The sequence below is a fragment of the Quercus robur genome, chromosome 1, assembly GCF_932294415.1.
Source record: "Quercus robur chromosome 1, dhQueRobu3.1, whole genome shotgun sequence".
NCBI lineage: Eukaryota > Viridiplantae > Streptophyta > Magnoliopsida > Fagales > Fagaceae > Quercus > Quercus robur.
Genome location: NC_065534.1, coordinates 7,922,619 through 7,944,077, shown reverse-complemented (window position 1 = coordinate 7,944,077; position 21,459 = coordinate 7,922,619). Strand labels below are relative to the sequence as shown.

Here is a 21,459-nt window from a genome sequence, read left to right as displayed (position 1 = left end):
AGGGATTTCATGCAGCTGATAGAAGACTTACTCCATAGACTGTCTGAGGAAGAGTTAGAGCTATTTTGGGTCCACTGCTGGTTAATATGGAACCACAGAAACACGGTGGTGCATGGAGGGAAAGTCCAGGATCCTTCAAGACTAAACTCACGGGCATCAGATTTGCTTGGTGAGTTTAAAGCTTCACAAGTCCAGCTGGCTGTCCATACAAATCCAGTTGTTATGCAGACATGGAGTCCACCTTCAGGAAATTTGTATAAGCTAAATTTTGATGCGGCAGTTTTTCCGGATACAAAATCGACGGGCTTTGGAGCTGTTATAAGGAACAACAGAGGGGCTGTGATGGCAGCGCTGTCAGCGAAGGGTCCTCTGGTATCCAACAGCGAAGAAGCAGAGGTTTTGGCGTGTCGGAAAGCCTTGGAGTTTGCTGTGGAAACTGGATTTCAAGAGGTGGTTGTCGAGGGAGATAACGCCACTGTTATAAGGGGTTTGACAGCCACAAAACCTGATTATTCCATGCTGGGAAATATTTATGAGGATGCTCGCTGCCTGGCGTTGAAGTTCCGTAGGCTTTCAGCTAGCTGTGTTAGACGTACTGCTAACGGTGTGGCTCATTCCTTGGCCCGGTTTGCAAAATTTGTAAGTGAGGAACATGTTTGGTTGGAAGAACAACCCCACCCGGCCCTTGAGGCTTTGTATTTGGACGATTCTGTTTTTGATTAATTGAAAGACACCCAGTCCATTTTCAAAAAAAAGATGATTGTTTACATCACCACAGCCACAACTTCCAATTTTAACAAATTATTGAATAATTATGTAAAATACAAGGTTTTCAGATCCAGACCGTTCAATGAACCGTAAAAGGAAAATGTTTAAGGTTTTTAAAATCGGACCGAAGTTGAACCGTGATGATGTCATAATTAATTTAAATATAAATAAATATATTAAATTAATAAAAATTGAAAAATTACCTAAAATAGTTCCAAATAGTTGACTATTCAATCCAATAAATTTTTTTATTTTATTTTTATAGAACCTAATATAAAAGTTAATAGACATTTCCCATAAAGTTATTTGGAAAAAAAAAAAAAGTTAAAAGACATTCCCCATGAAATAATCAAATAGTTCCAAATTACCTAAAATAGTTCCGCCAATTTGGTTACTAGTTTGTCTCCCAATAACTTTTGTTGAGAGACCCAAGGATCTGGTACTTTGCCCATTCCCCCATGAAATTTTAAAAATAAAATATAAACTAAAGCTAGAAGCCTAGAAGAGTGAGAAAGGAAAACATTTGTTTTGTCCACCAGATTAAAATCGAAGCCCAAAGATATAGCCTGTGGTTGACAGTCAGGTTGAGTAAATGAAAAGGCAAAAACAAGAAATAGGGAAAAATAGGTAACTAGCATTAATTTCCTAACTATCTAGTTAGTAGTTAAGGTTTCAAAACTATTTTTTTATATAGCATCTCGAGTCTTTTACACTTGATTTTGGGCAATAACTCGAGCATAAAACACTCGATTTCTATGCTCTAATTTCTTCCAACGTGGCATAGATTCCCACGTGGGTAGACAAAAATCGAGTCTTAGAGACTCGATTTCTAAGGGTTATACGTAAAACCAAATCAGTGAGGAACCAGAACATCAGGGAAGAAAGCAGAGAGAAAAAAAAAAAAAAAACAGAAACAGAGAGAGATCGGAGTGGGTCGCGCGAGCCCAGGGGAGACCCAGGCAGCGCGCGGCCTGGGTCAGAGAGAGAAAAAAAAAAAAAAAAAAACAGAAACAGAGAGAGATCGGAGTGGGTCGCGCGAGCCCAGGCAGCGCGGCGCCTGGGTCGCGCGAGCCCAGGGGAGACCCAGGCAGCGTGCGGCCTGGGTCTCGCGAGACCAGGCGAGACCCAGGCAACGCGCGGCCTGGGTCTCGCGAGACCCAAGCACGCGAGACCCAGGCGTCGCGCTGCCTGGGTCTCGCCTGGGCTTGCGAGACCCAGGCCGCGCGCTGCCTGGGTCTCCCCTGGGCTCGCGCGACCCAAGTGCCGCTCTGCCTGGGCTCGCGCGACCCACTCCGTTCTCTCTCTGTTTCTTCCCTGATGTTCTCTCTGTTTCTGGTTTTTTTTTTTTTTTTTTTTCTCTCTGCTTTCTTCCCTGATGTTCTGGTTCCTCACTGACTTGGTTTTATGTATAACCCTTAGAAATCGAGTCTTAGAGACTCGATTTCTGTCTACCCACGTGGAAATCTATGCCACGTTGGAAGAAATTAGAGCATAGAAATCGAGTGTTTTATGCTCGAGTTATTGCCCAAAATCGAGTTTAAAAGACTCGAGATGCTATAAAAAAAAATAGTTTTAAAACCCTAACTACTAACTAGATAGTTAGGAAATTAATGCTAGTTACCTATTTTTCCCCAAGAAATAACAAGAGAGAAGAGAAAATGAAGAATACTGAGACAGAGAAAGAACAAGAGAGAGCGATATAAAGAAGAAGAATGAGAAGAAACTATGATGTGATCTCAAGTCTCAACATCTAACAACATGTTTGAAGCTACAATAATGGAGATCTACTTCTGTAACCTTGTAGAAAATGTTTTTTTTTTTTTTTTTTTAAAGTTCAGATTCAAAGGGAAGTAAGGAACTGTGAGAAGCGATCTAATCACAGTTCTCGGAACCGTAAGATCCAACCGCGGTTCGCACGGATCCTTGTTTTTTTTGCGCGAGCGATTCTTGATTGCAAAAAAAATAGTTCGAGGTTTTCCGGTCGGACCGTATGGTCCGGTCCGATCCGGTTTCAAAACCTTTGTAAAATATAGCAGCTTTTTTTTTTTACATGAAATAATAGTATAGTACTTACTTGAATTCAAATGGCTAAAAACTTTGTCGGTGTGCAAAGTTTTGTCAAATTGGCTGTGTCTCAAAAGAGAAGGAAAAAAGGAAAAAAGAAAAGGAAAAAAAGACGAGCATAATTCCTTAGTGGTAGATAGCTCATGTACAACTCATTGTTCACGAGTCGATATATATCTCATGCCCTACACAATTTGTTTAAAGTTTAAACTATATATATCCATTCATGAAGGTTTTGACTGGATAAACATGAGTGTTTCTCCCAGCAAAGTTTTAGAAATTTCAGTGGGTACCCAATGCTAGCTTATCCATATTTTTAGTAAACAAGACTTTCCCGTTGGACTTTTTGAGTCGTGAGTGATGGAAGAGATATATACGCATAGACTCAGATGCCAGTTTTGCCAATTTTTCTATGACACACGTGCTTTGATTAAGCTGGTTCATTGTAAGTCTTTGCAATGTTAATTTTATACAAATAGGTAGGAGGAAATAATAAACTAATTAAGTTATTCTTTGGTTTTTAGTTTGCACCCATCGTTTTAATTGGGTATTTATTTTAAGAATGAATTCAATCAAACTTCGATGATGCATTAATCAACTGGACTATTGGCAAATGAACTCGTTCATATAGATTGACTCCATAAACCCAACAAACATGTGTTGCAAAGAAAGATTGTCATATTGGCAACTTGTTCATTAAACTATTAAAATTAAACCAAGGATTGCTATCTTGTTCATTAAACTAAGAGAATTATGAAAAAAATATCTATCTTTATTAATGGCCAAAAATTATATATATCTCTCTCTTTGCAACAGAAAATCAGTCGTGGATTGAGCAGACAAGAAATCCCTTAAGAGTTTGAACCCTGTCAGCTGAGCTTTGTGTGGATCTAGTGTGCTGACAAAGCCTATTATTTTATCTAATTTTTTAATCGGCTCATGGATGTTGTAAAATTTTAAATTAATAAAGAAAAAAGTCCCACCGACAGCAGAAGATGGATCAACGTGGGAGGAGTGAGAGGCTCTTTGGATACACAAAAGGGCAGCTTAAAACTAAAGATGCCCTTTAATTTCTTCAAAATGTTTGTTGGATTTTTTTTTGGGTGCATTTAGCATTATTTTTGTAACATTTTAGTTAGTTGTCAAGTTTGCAAAATTATTTAGTAAATTAGTATTTCAAATGCCTAAAACTCGAGTTCAAAGATGGAATTTGAGTTTTTGAGACTCGAGTTACAAGATGGCAATCTGACATGGAAAAAAAAATTCTATGTGGAACTCGAGTTCCACCATTCTCTACATACATCTGTTCCTCTTCTTCTTCTTCCTTCCAAATTTGGTCATCTGTTCTTCTTCTTCTTTTTTACCCTTTTGGATTTGGTTCTTCTTCTTCTTCCTTCCAGATATGGTCCTCTGTTCTTCTAAATTTGGTCCTCTATTCTTCTTTTTTTTCCTTCTTCAGATCTACTTCTATACAACTTGAGTTTAAAAGACTCGAATTTCACGTGAATAAATTGTTTTACATTAGCACTAGAACTCCTTGAGTTGGTCACCAAACTCAAGTCTCAATAACTATAAAAAGGATTTTACTAATGTGTGCCCTAAGGCACACATTAATTTTCATTTTTGGAAAAATTTTTCTCAAGAATTGAAAAAGTAATGACAATTTTTTCAATTCCTAAGAAAATATTTTCAAAAATAAAAAACTTAATGTGTGTCCTAAGGACACACATTAACCGGACCCCTAAAAAAATTAATGCTAGTTAGAAAAATTTCCCCCTATTTGTAGGTATCTACTCTATATGGACCCCTAGTACAGTGCACACACCTTGCTATATATATTATAAGATCAAATCATTATGAGGTTGAAATAATAATAAGATATGATTTCAATCTGACAAGTGAGGTCCAGTACTGCGAGTGTATAAAGATCAATTCACTTTATATTTCTGAATAAAAAAAAAATTCACAGTATATTTAATATTTTATTTATCTATTAAATTCTGTACACAATTCTCTAAAAAAAGAAATTCTGAACCATGCTTGTATAAAATGCTCTACAAATAAACTTCATTAAGACATTGTTAACAAAAAAAAAAACCATTTTAATTTTTAATTGTATTATTATTTTTAGTTACATTGAAAGAATTTAATGTATATTTTTTTTTTGTTAAATTACAACTTCCACTCATTTGATTTGATTGAAATTTAAGTTGCCTACTTATGGTTTAAAATTTGACACTTTATCTATCTAAAATTTGACAAAAATTTAAGTTACCTACTTGTAGTTTGAAATTCCATAATGTATGCAAATGTTCCGATGAATAGTTTTTGATCTTGTATTTATATTTTTATTTTTTTTAATATTTTTGGAGAGAAATATAAAAATGGAGTAAAATTGCACATTTAGCTCTATTTTTAACAGATGTAGGTTATAGAAATCTAATTGAACTAAAGAACTTAAAATTCAACTAAACTACATGTAGATAAATTATAATTTACCTCATTTTTTTTTCTTTTTGAGTTTTTTGAGAAGATAAATGGGAGGTTATTCATTGACAATGATTTTGGGTCCGTTTAGATTGAACTTATTATTGTTGAAACTGAAAGCTAAAAATATTATAGCAAAATAATTTTTAAATATATAAATAGTACCATAGAACCCATTTTTAATATTTTTTACTTAAATAGTATTGTAAACACCGTCCATAAACAATAATTTTGACTCTGTACGGTGAACCATGTAAAGTTACTTTCACGCATAGGAAAAAAAAAAAAAAAAAAAGAGTGCAAAACGTGATCAATCGCCTGTCCTTTTCCTGGTTTCTTTTTTCTTTTTTATTTTCTTTTTCCAGTTCCGTAATCAATCCGATAATATATTGCTACTCTATAAAAGGCTATAAGGTGGTACCCAGAATAACCAAGATATCAGTTATGGAGTTTCAAGGCTATAAACTCTTAGGCTTCCTACTTCTGCTTGGCTCTTTGAGTCATAGCATTGCTGTTGCACCAAGAAATGTCACTGCTTCACTCAACCGGAACAGTTTTCCGGCCGGTTTCATTTTTGGGACAGCGTCGGCTTCTTACCAGGTAAGTCCTTGGTTTTGCACATGTTTGTATAATATCTAATGGAGTTTTGCTTCAAGTGTCCAGTCCTGAGAGTCTGAGATATCATGCATAACGCATGTATGCCATCGTGTGTTTAAATTTCAGTATGAAGGTGCAGCAAAGGAAGGAGGTAAAGGACCAAGTATATGGGATACTTACACCCATAAATATCCAGGTCTCTCTCTCTCTCCACATATGCTTACCCTCTATCTCTAAAAGTTACGCACAACTCATGACTTAACTTAAAAGTCTCGAGTTCAGTGCATTTTGTATGGATTCATACAGTGATAAATAAGTTCATTTCATTTTTTTGAGTAAAATACAGAAATTATTCTGAGGTTTGAATTAACGCCAAGTATTACTAATTTTTTTTTTCAAAAATATTGAATTTTCTCCCTTACACAAAAGTCACTTAACAGTTAACATCATTGAAAAATTATGTTGTTCTTTTAGCTTCCTTCCTCATCTCTAGATACTATTTATTTACCATGACTAACCAAACACTTTCGCCATCATATAATTGCCACAATATAGTCATTTCACTCATTTGTAAGAGTAGGATTATGGAAGGAAAGTCTTTATGACCCGTAACAAGTCTAGTTATTGCTCAAACAGCCCTACACTTTCACGTTATATAAGAGTAAAGATTAAGTGGGTGAATACAGAGACAACATGCACAAGATTTCTTCAATTTTTGAAAAAGTTAGGTGTCACATGGATGGTGAGTCCATGGGGCCAAATTGTTTTTTGTTTTATATGTTTTTGCTAAAATAAAAAAGCTTTAACTTTTAAGGAGAAATAGATTTACAGAAATCAAACCATGTGGTTTCAGCAAATAGATTCTCCGTTGAACCAAATTTTTTTGGACCGGACAAAATTGACACTAACCCGATAAAAAAAAAAAGAGCATGGATAAGAATTTTTGGACTCATGAGCTGGGATGCACGGACGCGACAAAACAGCCGCCGCACCCGCGTCCGACGCGGCGACGCCGCTGCCTGCGCGTCGGTGCCGCGTCCAGTTTTTTTTTTCCGACTCGCGCCGACTCGTCTCAGACTCGGGCCGATTCCCGCCGAATCGGGCCGTATCGGGCGAAACCGCCGAAACACACCGATACCGGCGCCGAACCGGCCGATTTAGGCCGAAATTAAAAAAAAAAAAAAAAAAAAAAGGGGGGGATGTGAGAGAGTGCTTGTGTGTGAGACAGAGAGAAAACGAAAGAGAAAACAAGTTAAATAAATACTTATCTGCTTTCGGAATCAAGAGGGTCTTGTTTGTGGTCTATTTTGTTGCTGATTTTTTCCTGCGTATCATGTTTATGCTTTGGCTGGCTGTACTGTTTTCTTTCTTTCCGTTTAATGAAATTTCAGTCACCTTTCCCCAAAAAAAGAAAGAAAGAAAGAAGCAGAAGTGTGTAAAATGGGTTGTGGGAGTAGGTAGGGTAATAATTAGAGGAGATATTTAAACAAATTTATTACTTCTTTATTCTACTATCTGATAGATCAAAAGATTTTATTTATTTGTTTTAATTATTTTATTGGGATGTGTATTGCACTTCGCACACATGCTAGATAGCTAATGTTTCACATAAACTCAATAATTAATGTAGTGGGTAATTAAGGGAAAAAATAAATAAATAAGAAAGAAAAAAAAGAATAAAAATTTATCGGTTTAAGCAAGTTAATATTTAGTTGTTTAACTTTATTTTGATATTAAAAAAAAACCTAAACTCAGTTAATTAAACATTTATTTAGTTAATAGTTATTATTGGTCTATTGCTCTAAAATTTGGTATATATTTATATAATATGAAAAAGTATGTTTAGCAATATATTAAAAATATAAATAAAAATATTTTTAGAAATTTTTTAATTGCCGCATCCCGCTGCACCCGTACCCGACTCTTTCAAAAATTGCTGGGTCCCGTATCCCTACTCGCACAGGAAAACGCATCCGTGCTTCATATTTCATGAGAGTTTGAAACTGACCAATGGATCACATGAGTCGGCCTACTTTATTTCAAATGGATTTTTTAAATAATTTAATTAATTAATTTTTTTTTTCTGAGTCTGTGTTAAATGTTAATTCTATCTCACATTTTCACTGTTTGTAGGTTTCTTTATTTCCTATTTTTTGCCTATGTTTTGTTTTTCTCACAAAAACTAATAAATTCTTTTTTTCACACTTTTAAGGTTCACCTATAAATGTGTAAATATAAGAATTTATGCTTTATTTAACTTTTGTTTATTTATTTTATTTATTTTATGTGTATTTGTTCTCTTGTTAGCATTGAAAGGAAGATAAATACAATATTAAAGTGATTTTTATTTTTTATGTTTTATTAATTTTGGTTTATGAAAAAAAAGAGAGGATCATATCGAGTTTGACTTGTGGCTCAAAGTAAGGCATAACAAAATTTACATCTTCTAAATATAAGATTTGTGATGAAATTACAGATAAGATAGCAGATGGAAGTAATGGAGATGTAGCTGTGGATCAATATCATCGCTACAAGGTACATAAACGGATGAACAAAACATAAAATGAAATGAAGCCTCACCCATACGTGTTTGGAATTTTCTGAAGTTTTAAGGCCCATCCTGCTTACAAAATTTGATTATTCCAAATATTGAGCCAAACTAATAATTACAAACCGGAAAGGAACTTAAACTATTTTTGGTAAATATTTATTTATTATTATTATTATTTTTTTGTTTTTGTTTTAGGAAGATGTAGGGATTATGAAGGAGATGAATTTAGATGCATACAGGTTCTCAATCTCATGGCCCCGAATTTTACCAAGTAAGATTATTTGCACTAATATTTACTTTGAGATTTATGAGGTATAATTGAGTATACATTAGGGACCTGAATCAATATAATTATTCCCTTCTATGTTCCTAACAATTTTATCATGGGGTCTAATTTCAGAAGGAAAACTTAGTGGCGGTGTAAATAGAGAAGGAATCAAGTACTACAACAACCTCATCAACGAGCTTCTAGGAAAAGGTCAAGATTCAATCTTAAAATTTCATCATATCATCAACTTATTTTACTTTTATAATCCATGATTTAATTTTTCCTATTAATGAATGCAGGTTTAAAGCCCTTTGTGACAATTTTCCACTGGGATCTTCCCCAAACCTTAGAAGATGAGTATGGTGGTTTCTTAAGTCCCCACATTGTGTAAGTGACTGAGTCACCAAATAATTTGCACCTCTTCTCCATCCGTTTGTAGACATTTTACATACATTTGTCATATCATAATTTGAAAGTTCAAAAACGTGTACAAAAACACTTTTGAACGTTTAGACCCCCAAAAACCAACTTAACCAACCCAAGCAATATGTCAAACAACTAGTGTGCGGAAACTTAACATATGCTATAATATGGAATTGATTAAACAACTATCTAAGCCACAACAAAATAAATCACAGCAGATAATGTAAAGGCAGAGATAGAGAGGAAGGAAGATGCAAACACAGCGATAACACCAGATATGTTATCGAAGAGGAAACCGAAGACCTCGGCGAAAAACCTCTCCGCCGCCCTCCAAGCGGTAATCAATCCACTAGAAAATACAGTTGGGATACAAGGACAGCAATAGACCCTCCAAGCCTAATCTACCCAATGCACCTAAGCCCTCCAAGCTTCTTGCTCCAACGAGGTTGCGCCGAACCTTTTTCTTTTCTAGCTTTCCGGATTCCGCTACTACACCGTAGCATCAACCAATGAATATTGGCTCCTTCCTAACTGCTTCCCAGAACTCCAAACGACTGTCTCACAGAGATGATAATGGTGAGAACCAGGTTTGGTATAAAGGCCTCTCAAGGATTTGACAATGGAGAGGAAGAGAGTGAGGGAATTTGATGAGACTCTAAGGTAGAGATTGTGGGTGAAACAATCTGGTTTTTCTTTAGGGTTTCTCTCTCAAAATTCTCTCTGGAAGCTCTCTTTCAATCGTGGGTTAAAAGGGTATTTATACTGAAGAGGAGTGGAATGCGAAACGTCAGGTTTTTCCAAAACAGGGGTGGCTCGCGGCTTGACCTCGCGGCTTGACTAAGTCGCGAGTTCCAGTCGCGAGTTAACCGTATGGCCAGTTGTCCTGTTTTGTCCTGTAGTGCTCCAGCTAGCATGACTGTTCATCTTCCAGCATGCTTGGCACGTGTGCATCTTCTGGCGGGTTGAAGCCGCGAGTCCAGCCGCGAGTCCCAGCCGTGACTCTCTGTTTTCTTGCACACTCTTGAGCAATCTTCACACTATCTCACTCACTACCCTTACAACAATCCCACCTAAATACAGGGTTACTAAATACTGAATTACAAGCAAATTTGGCACGGAATAAAGCCAATTAGATGGTTGAATAAATTCAACCTTACAATCTCCCCCTTTGGCTATTCCGTGACAAAACCCTAAAACAGACTCTAGACTTAACATGTGAGTTGGGAACAGTTGATCAAAACTCACTCACACCTAATTCTAGAAGCTGTGAAGCACTTGAATCATATGAACATAAACTCCTGAAACACAACAATACACCATGATCATTGTAAGCAGAAAATTATTAATGCATATGAAACAGGCACAAAGAGATCAAGCATAAGATGGAGTTAATGAACAAACCATGGCTTGATCAACCAAGTGAACACCACAAAGTAGTGATCACAGTGTTCATTCACACTTGGAATGAACACAAAGACATACAAGTTAACAAGCACAAGGCAAGACACTTGTATGCTCAACACTCAACCAATGCATAGCACCCATGGCATATGCATCTAGGAACAATCCTACAAGGGCACAAGAGTGACAGTACATAAACCACAATGCAGAACATTTAGATTTAAAATACTGATTTCACATAGCATAAAGGCTGCACTTAAGCATGGTACATACCACAAGGCCTACAAACTATGCATAAACCATAAACCCTCAAAGCTTACAAAAGCATATGGGTACAAACCACATTATATTGAATAAAAACTTAAACAATATAAACTAAAAGTGCTTAAAGTTTCTCCCCTTCAAAATGATGAGAAGCTGTGATGCACTTGGAACATATATACTTGTAACCTGAAACACTTGCACAAAACACATTAGATCCTCAAGGTAAAGCAAGTAATAAATGACAAGTATAATATAACAAGTATAGAAATGACTACAATGATCACATAGCAAAGCAAATGATCATCTGAACATGCATTCAATGAAGCATAATAACATAGGGATATATGCATGTCCAAAGCACAAACATGATGCAATGAGAACAGCAAAGCATAACACAAAGCACCATAAAGCCAACAAGAAAACAAACAGAACAAGGTTTTCTAGTTAACACAATGTCTTCTCCCCCTTGGTATATGCATCTCCCCTATGGAATATCTCTCCCCCTACAAATGTGCATGAGAAATAGAATTTCTCCCCCTAAGGATGTGCACAAGGGTCATATAGAAATGACAAAATACTCCGAAACATACTCTAGAGTATACTCTCCCCCTTTTTGTTAGGAATAGACAAAGGGTCAAGAAGAAACGAGGGGAAGAGATGAAGGTATGAACAATGCTAATGATGCATGAGGGGTGCAAGATGAATGAGAAAATGAAGTTCAAACCTAAGACAAAGTAACATGCTACAAAGCATAAGGTAAGCATGACATGCTAGGATGAAACAGCAAGGTCAAGACCAATGCATGACAAGGGTAGCAAAGGTGTGTGTAAGAGGTGGCTAAGTGCAATGCATGACCAATGCATGAAAAATGCACATGTGGGGCAAGGTGTGTTAAATACACAACCAATGAACCAAACATGTTCCTAAAGAGGAAACATGAGAAACCCCAAAGTTTGGTACTCATCGGAGTCCAAACAAGCGAGAAAATGTCTAAGAGGCATTTTATCAAACACCTAACATGCACACTATGAACAATAATGTGAAACAATGCATGAACATCATGAAATCTACCCTTAATACATGTTCTTTCTGCCACAAGAGGCTAACATCCAATGCAAATCAACAAAAGAAACCAATCCCATGAAGAAATTTGGCAAAAATTAAGTTTTCCCAACCCCTATGATAAAAATCCCAACCAAGAGCACAAAACTCTCCAAAACATAATCTAAGGATCAAAATCAATGAAAAGAGTTTATAATTACCTTAGAGATGTTAATGGATTGAAAAACCATTCAAATTAGTTGGGTTTTGATGTAAAAATATTGAAAGAGGGGTTTTAGAGAGGATGGGAGAGGTTTAAAACAAGTTTCCCACAAAAAGCCCTTTAAAAAACTGTTTCTGGGCGTTTCGCGACTGGGCGAGTCGCGAGGTTCAGTCGCGAGCAAGCCGCGAGTTTCAGCCGCGAGCCGCGAGTTTCAGCCGCGAAAATCTTCGCGAGTCGCGAGTGAGCCGCGAGCAAGCCGCGAGTGAGTCGCCAAAAGCTTCTGGATGAGCTCGCGACTGGAGTTTCGCGACTGGCGAGTCGCCAGCTGAGCCGCGAAAAACTCTGACACCTGTTTTTCAATTCAGAATATGTTTAAACATTGAAAAACAAAGTAAGCACTAAACATAAACACAAAAAGTGATAAAAATCACTTCCAAAAACATATAAAATGATCAAAAATCTTTTTGGATTAATCCATATAAGATTGAGCACACACACATCACATTTAGACAAGTACAATCTAACAAATGAATAAGACATTCATTGAACATAAGGCAAATGTGTTATGTGTGTGTATCAAGTGTGGAATAGTTCTTAGTCTAGAATGAAACTTCAATGATCAATTCAATCAAGTCATACACAACTAGTACTAAGTCAAGTGGTATATCTCAATTATAGAAGTGAACATATATGACCTCCCACAAGAAAATGATTACATAAGATTGAAGCTTTTCATTTGGCTTCTTACAATTCATATCATTTGATCATTTTGAATCAATACAACTCATTTTGAGCAATACATCTCATTTTTGAGATTGATGCCTGAAATTTTTGATATTTCAATTTGATGAACAAGCCTTTGGCTTTTTGGGCATCATACATTTTCATATAAGTCGCTTTCCCTTTTTCCTAGTCGAATACTAGTATGTGCGACGGCTTTTGCAGCTCATTATCTCTTTTCATTTTGAGATTTACATTTATTGAGCTCTTTAAGCAATAAAGATAAAAGAGTGGGAAGAGATATAAGCACAAGTCTACGCATGTATCAAAACCAACATGACTATTGACAAATCGTTCATGACAAGCTTGAAGATCGATTTACAACAATCACACAAAGATGTCAAGATTTTTCCCACAAAGATATAAGTGCAAAAATAACAAGCTAAGCTCGAAAATGCACAAAGCCATTTGTACAAAGGTACAAGGCCAAACTCACATGTGATATGTGCTCAAACATATACGATCAAACTTTTTGAATTTTTCACTTTTTATGTGGTTTTGGATTTTTACTCACACAAAATAGAAACATAAAAGTAAGATCAAAAACAAAACAATGCATACAAATAAATGCAAGATGCACAAAATGCATGAAGATATGACATTTAATGCATGAAGGGTCCTACAAAGATCGAAAGAATTAGATCAAGGACCAAAAGAGCAAAAGCTCAACCATAGGAACCCTTCCTCATCCAAACGGAATGATTGTTTGGAATGAGTGTCTCAAGAGAAGCGAGACGAGGGTTGGAAGAATAAGAACCGGAGATGCACATAGTCAAGGAGTTAAGAGCATTAAACATTTTCTTTAACAACATGTTATTTTCACTCAAATCCAGTTTACTCTTTTTAGCACAACTTCCAAAAAGCTCAAGTTTCTCTTTTCTTTTGATTCTCTTAAGAGCTTGAAACTTAGAGCAATGAGGTCTTAGATGACCAAAGGCACCACAATGGTGACAAATAATGTGTTTAGGTCCACTAGGCTTTTTGGGAATGGATCTAGCAACATGGTTTTGTTCCCTCTTCAACTTATGACATTGAGGTCTTATATGAGCAATCACACCACAATGGTGGCAAGTTGGAACAAACTTAGATCCATCCAAAGCCTTAGGTTGAGACCTAAACGAAGGCTTTGACTTAACAGCCTTTCTCTCCACCTTTTGATTTCTTTTATGTGGAGGAAGGTACACCGATTTGTCCTTTAAGGTAGAACACACACTAGGCACAAAATCGGGTACCACAACATGATTGCAACAAACATTATCATCCTTTTTAACAATAGGTTCAGCAATCAAACACTTGGCATGCATCTTAAGAGATTCATTTTCACATTTAAGATCATCAACAAGTTTGTTAGACAAAACAAGTTTAGCATCCAAGTCCATATTCAAACATTCAAACTCTTTCAGCTTTTCAAGAGAAATTTGAGCAAGTTTTTTATATTTCTTAACCAATTTGTTGGATTCATTGAGCTTAGCAATCAAATCATCATTTTCACAAAATAACTTGCTCAAATTCTTTTGAAACTTCTTAGCATTTTTCTTGAAGAGTTTGTCAACAACACCCATAGATTCAAATAACATGTCATCACACTTATGAGGATTAACACTCATAGAGGCATTTTCACAAACACGTGGCATGTTACATTCATCACCAACCAAATCATGCAAAGAGTCATACAAAGCACAATCCATGGCAAATAAACACAAGGGGTCAAGGATCACACTTAGGTATTTAAACCACAACAAGTGTACCCGCTCTGATACCAATTGAAAGTTCAAAAACGTGTACAAAAACACTTTTGAACGTTTAGACCCCCAAAAACCAACTTAACCAACCCAAGCAATATGTCAAACAACTAGTGTGCGGAAACTTAACATATGCTATAATATGGAATTGATTAAACAACTATCTAAGCCACAACAAAATAAACCACAGCAGATAATGTAAAGGCAGAGATAGAGAGGAAGGAAGATGCAAACACAGCGATAACACCAGATATGTTATCGAAGAGGAAACCGAAGACCTCGGCGAAAAACCTCTCCGCCGCCCTCCAAGCGGTAATCAATCCACTAGAAAATACAGTTGGGATACAAGGACAGCAATAGACCCTCCAAGCCTAATCTACCCAATGCACCTAAGCCCTCCAAGCTTCTTGCTCCAACGAGGTTGCGCCGAACCTTTTTCTTTTCTAGCTTTCCGGATTCTGCTACTACACCGTAGCATCAACCAATGAATATTGGCTCCTTCCTAACTGCTTCCCAGAACTCCAAACGACTGTCTCACAGAGATGATAATGGTGAGAACCAGGTTTGGTATAAAGGCCTCTCAAGGATTTGACAATGGAGAGGAAGAGAGTGAGGGAATTTGATGAGACTCTAAGGTAGAGATTGTGGGTGAAACAATCTGGTTTTTCTTTAGGGTTTCTCTCTCAAAATTCTCTCTGGAAGCTCTCTTTCAATCGTGGGTTAAAAGGGTATTTATACTGAAGAGGAGTGGAATGCGAAACGTCAGGTTTTTCCAAAACAGGGGTGGCTCGCGGCTTGACTAAGTCGCAAGTTCCAGTCGCGAGTTAACCGTATGGCCAGTTGTCCTGTTTTGTCCTGTAGTGCTCCAGCTAGCATGACTGTTCATCTTCCAGCATGCTTGGCACGTGTGCATCTTCTGGCGGGTTGAAGCCGCGAGTCCAGCCGCGAGTCCCAGCCGCGACTCTCTGTTTTCTTGCACACTCTTGAGCAATCTTCACACTATCTCACTCACTACCCTTACAACAATCCCACCTAAATACAGGGTTACTAAATGCTGAATTACAAGCAAATTTGGCACGGAATAAAGCCAATTAGATGGTTGAATAAATTCAACCTTACATAATTAATATTTAAATGACTCCCATTATTAGGATAAAAGAAAAAATATTGAGGACCCATAAGGATACTAAGTGAATTTAATTATTTAACTATTATTTTAACACTCTTAGAGTTTAAGTAATAACTAAATGTTAACGACATCTTTTATGGTATCTTATGTTTATGATTCAAATTCCATCTCCCTTTCCCATGCTATCTGTCTATCTCAAAAAAACAAAAAACAAAAAATTCCACTCTCGTTTTGTCTTAGACTCACCTTTCTTAGGTGGGGCACAACCGCACAATGTGGGGTGGAGCATAACATAAGAGACTGAAGCAGAGATAGGTTCAATCTCAATGCCATGATAAAATAAATAAATTATAATTTGTCTCAAAAGGCTAAACTACTAAGGAAAAAAAATGAATTTAATTATTTAATGATTATTCTAACATACACGTCTAATATTTAGGGATGATTTTCGGGACTATGCGGAACTTTGCTTCAAGGAATTTGGTGATCGGGTAAAGCACTGGATCACACTAAATGAGCCACATACCTTCAGCAATGGTGGTTATGTAACAGGGCAGTTAGCACCTGGTCGATGTTCTGCTTGGCAAAATCTAAATTGCACTGGGGGGAATTCAGGAACGGAGCCATATTTGGTGACACACCACCAGCTGCTTGCTCATGCAGCCGCGGTTAAAGTGTACAAGCAAAAATATCAGGTTTGACTTATCAAACTTTAACATAAAGAAACCAAATATTTCCATGTTATTACGCTAAAAAGATACTCATTGCACATGATATAATGAGTATCTCTTAGACCACATGAATGTCAATTTCTAAATATGATTAAGTGAAGTTTAGTTAAATTAACTAATAAAGTCTCTAACCATCAAATAAGAGATCTAAGATTTGAATCCTGCCTACACTAAAATTTAAATGGTGTCTTAGTCGATGATATGAGCAATCATAATGAAATTGATACCATAGGTTAAAATTTTAATGTATCTATCAAAATACTTTGATAAATATAGAAATCTCAAGCATAAGCTCTGAGTGTCTCAAAAAATGTTAACAATTCACATGCAGGCAGCACAGAAAGGTGTTATAGGGATAACATTAGTGTGTCACTGGATGGTGCCATACTCTAATGCGAACGGCAACCAGAATGCGGCACAACGTGCCCTTGATTTCATGCTGGGATGGTAAGTTCTGCTTGCTGGTTTTCATTTTACATTTTATATAATTTAATCCTTGTCCTTTGACAAACTTAAATATTTCTATCGACAAAAAAATCCCAAAAAGAATATAATTTCTTTTTAAATTCTAATAAATATACAAAAGTTATTACATCCACATAGCTTGCACAAATTTATTCAAGTTAAATTTAACAGATTAATAGTTAGCATAAATTTTAAATATTCCTTTGTTATTGCAGGTTTTTGGACCCATTGACAAATGGTGACTATCCACATAGCATGCGATCTCTCGTTAAAGACCGATTACCCAAGTTCACCAAAGAGCAGTCCAAGTTAGTAAAAGGATCATTTGATTTTATAGGATTAAACTATTATACTGCTTATTATGCAGCTTATGCACCTCAACCTAATGGTGTAAAAGCAAGTTACGCGACAGATTCTAGTGCTAATCTTACTGGTAAGTACAAATTCAACATTTGAAGCCATGCTTATGAGTTTCTTATGTATCTAATATAAGAATACTAACTAGAACATATTTTTTCTTGTTTTCGCAGCTTTGCGCAATGGGATCCTCATTGGTGCTCCGGTATGCACTAGCTAATTAAATACATGTCAACATTTTTGTTTTAGTTTAATGAAGGTCCTCAACTATCAATTTTACCAACTCAATACAACTCAATTTATATGACAAGTAAAATTTGGCTCTAAACATGTTTGAATTTATCTTTTCCAATTCAGTTCATGGAAAATTATAAGACTATCCATGTGTATTATTTAAACAAGTCACATGATTCATTAAAAAATTCATACGACTAAAATTACACATGGATAGTCTCTTCAATTATGACATCATGGGTTGAGCAATATAGCTTCAAACATGTATGGAACCAAACTTTTTTCTTTATATTTTCTTTTCTTGTATTTAAAAATAAAGCACATCGTATTGAGGCTTATGTAGTTACGTTAATATTTCTAAATAATTGCAGGCTGCTTCAAGTTGGCTCCATGTGTATCCTAGAGGAATTCGAGATCTTTTGCTCTACACAAAGAGGAAGTACAATAATCCACTAATTTACATCACCGAGAATGGTAATTTCCTCTAACTTCTTTTTTTTATTTATATTTATAATCCCAAATTATTAGGTTTCCATTTGATGCTAAATTCTCCTAACTATATTTATAGGAGTTGATGAGTTCAATAATGCCACTTTGTCACTTGAGGAAGCCCTTGCTGACAACCAAAGAATTGAGTATTACCATAGCCATCTTTGGTACCTTCTTAGGGCTATGAAGTAAGTGCTTAACATTAACAAATAGAAAGTTTGATTTACCAATGAAACACTCTTTAAATAATATAATTATATAACAATCTAAAATAAAATAGATTCTCTCTCTCTCTCCTGCAGAAATCTAACTGGTGTTGATTTCTTTTCTATGGTATAGGGATGGCGTTAATGTAAAGGGATATTTTGCCTGGTCATTGTTGGACAACTTTGAGTGGAATTCAGGTTACACCGTTCGATTTGGAATCAACTATGTAGACTACAAAAATGGGTTAAAAAGACACCCAAAACATTCAGCCCATTGGTTCAAGAATTTTCTCAAAAAGTAGACACGGACTATGCTTGTATTATGAACTAATAATTTCTTCTCCAAATAATAAACTGAAAATAATTTCTTCTCCATTTGTATGGACTTTGAATTATGTAATCAGTATCTATGTACGTGTCTCAAATTATTGTTAAATAATGACTTAATAAGAGGGCACTCCAACTGATTTGGATTTTCAATGAATTAATTTTGCCATCTTTTACTTGTTTTGAAAATGTTCAAGAGTGTGAATACCTACCTAGATACTTTTGAATTATTTGTTACACTGGAATATTTATAGCTCAATTAGTGTGAAAACACTAATGCTTGTTCAGACCCCAATTTTAAAATTACGGTTAGATTGCTTTTATTCTAACTTATCAAAGTGCGGAATAAGAGTAAATAAGCGAAATAAACTGATAACACTACTCTAGGACATACTCAACCACAATGAATAGTAAAAGAAAAGCTTAAAGAGTAGAGAAGAGAGATGCAAACATAAGATAACACCAAGAAGTGTTATCGAAGAGGAAATTGAAAAATTTAGTGAAAAACCTCTCCGCAACCCTCCAAGTTGAAATCAATCCATTAGTGAATAAGTTGGAATACATGAATAAAAAAAAAACCCTCCAAGCCTAGTCAGCCGTATGAACTTGAGCATTTCAAGCTCCTGTTACCGACTGGGCTTTTCGAAGTCTTGTCTTCACTAGCTTTCTGGATCCCACAATTTAGCTCGATTGCATCCACCACTTAATGACTCATTCCAATGCTTCCCCAAGGCGCCAAAACATAACTCAAGTCACTCAACACTCAGATTGGGTAAGGTAAGTGTTTGGGTTAAGAACCTCTTAAGGATGTAGAGATGGAGAGGTAGGTGTAGAGGAAAACCAAGAGAAAATGTGTAGATGATTGTGGGTATAAAAATCTCTAACTCTTAAGTGTTTTTGCTAGGGTTTTCTCTCTGAAAGCACTCCTTATGTTTCGTGGATAATGAGGGTATATATAGTGTGGGTAAAGAATTTGGTAAAACACTTTTTCTTTTTGCAAAACAGAGAGTTTCACAGGTACCTTGCGAGATAGCCTTTCTCGCGAATTTGATAGCATGGCATGACTCTTCAGCTTCTAGTCATGTGTTTCACATGTGGCCTTTCGAGGGTTACTCTTCTTGTGAGCTTCTCTAGAGCTAGTCGCGAATTGTACTGATTCTTCTTTGACTCTTGATTCTTCACCAATCTCTTACACTCATCCCTTACAAATAAACCCACATAAAGCCAACAATGACTAGTTAGAAATCATGACTTTACAATGTGTGAGTGCTATGGTTACTTAAGCACCGAAGTCCCACATTTTTAACTTTTTAATTAATCATCTACCTAATGTAGATCCTATAAACAAATCATTTATATTACGAAAATGATAGCTGGTATTGGAACTAGACACCATAAGGAAGGCTAGAGTCTCCACCCTTTCTAAGCGGTAGAATTATGTTTCTTTTTCTCTATGAATCTCTTTGAGAAGGAATTTCTGTTACCTCTGGTACGTAATAGGTTTACTAGCTAGTAGGTCTCGTGGGTTTGTCTTTCATGAGACTTGGGAAGAGTTTAGCTTTTAGAAGATGGAGGACATCACAAGGAACTAGAGCAAGCTCTCTCTTTCTGAAAGAGAAAACAAGGGATAAGTTCATGAAAAGGATTCCAAATTAGAGAAGTTGGAGAGCATAAGTTACTTTTTGAGTTTTGTTTTTAAATGAGAGACTGATGTAGAGGGGTTAGGCTTAGGTTTAGTGTCCAGTGACACTAGACCTGTTGAAATGGTGACACGTGTCCACTTTTGGACACGTGTCACCATCAAACTGGGTCCAGTGCACTAGACCTAAACCAAGTCCGATGTAGAGAAGGTATTAATGTGCGAGTTGTGGACGTTTGACAATCATGATATGCCCATTATTTGTCACTACCATGATTCTTTCTCAAAATAATTATAACTTTATAATAAAAAAATAATGTAATACAAACATTTTGGGAAAATACACCATTTATTTATTGTCTTCTAAAAAAATAGAGACACAATTTATTTATTTTTTTGTATATACTTACCCGAAAAAAAATCTCATTCCATTACTGTATTGATATCCATATGCTAATGTAGTATTTAAGGTAGGGTTCAGTTCAAATCTTACTATAAAAACCATATGCCATTTTTATCAACTTCACGAGAGAGAGATAATAAAGCTCTTAGTAAAGGTTTTTTTTTTATTTTTTTATTTTTTATTTTTATTTTTTTAAACTTTCAACATGAACATAGAATCAAAAATTATGGTTTTACATCACTTTATTATAATAATTATTATTAATTTTCTGAGATATGTTTTCTAATTACCATTCAACATTTGGCCTGATTCGGTCCATTTCTTTGATTCAGTTCACTTTAGTCCAATTTTTTCCTGTTTGGTCAACTTTGGTCAATTTCATTCCATTCAGGTCCATTCATTCCATTCCGGTCCAATTTAGTTTATTCGGTCCACTTTGGTCCTATTTAGTCAAATTCGGTCCACTTCAATGTACTTACTTAAGAAAGGGAAAATTTAGATTTATGTTGAGATATGGCAAAGTCTCTAATGGTTAAATAAGAGATCTAGAGTTCAATCCACGCCTACTCCAAAAACTGATTGGTATTTTGGTCTGATGATAAAAAGTTATCATCAGAAGCGGATGCTATAAGTTGAAACTCTTTCTCAAAAAATAATTATTTGAGTAATATCAATGGTAAGTTATAAAAATTAGAAGAATATGGACCACTTCAAAAAAGAATAATATCACACAATAACACCAAAAATGATAAAATTATATATTTGTAAAAATAGAGAGAGAGAGAGAGAGAGAGAGAAATCACTTTTAGACAATCACTTTTCATATCCAAAAATAAATGTTTTCTACCTCTCGTATCCTTTGGGCAGTGA

The 21,459-nt window shown here is 35.7% G+C and overlaps 1 protein-coding gene across 1 annotated transcript; it reads left to right on the top strand.

Moving 5' to 3' along the window:
- Positions 1–5,728: 5,728 nt before the first annotated feature.
- Positions 5,729–18,704, top strand: LOC126718610 (beta-glucosidase 12-like). Its single transcript, XM_050420911.1, has 13 exons — positions 5,729–5,919; positions 6,043–6,112; positions 8,393–8,451; positions 8,663–8,738; positions 8,868–8,945; positions 9,035–9,122; positions 16,178–16,433; positions 16,801–16,916; positions 17,150–17,367; positions 17,465–17,496; positions 17,897–17,999; positions 18,094–18,202; positions 18,354–18,704. The coding sequence occupies exons 1-13, from the start codon at positions 5,764–5,766 to the stop codon at positions 18,520–18,522; spliced, it is 1,530 nt and encodes a 509-aa protein (XP_050276868.1). The 5' UTR covers positions 5,729–5,763; the 3' UTR covers positions 18,523–18,704.
- Positions 18,705–21,459: the final 2,755 nt, after the last annotated feature.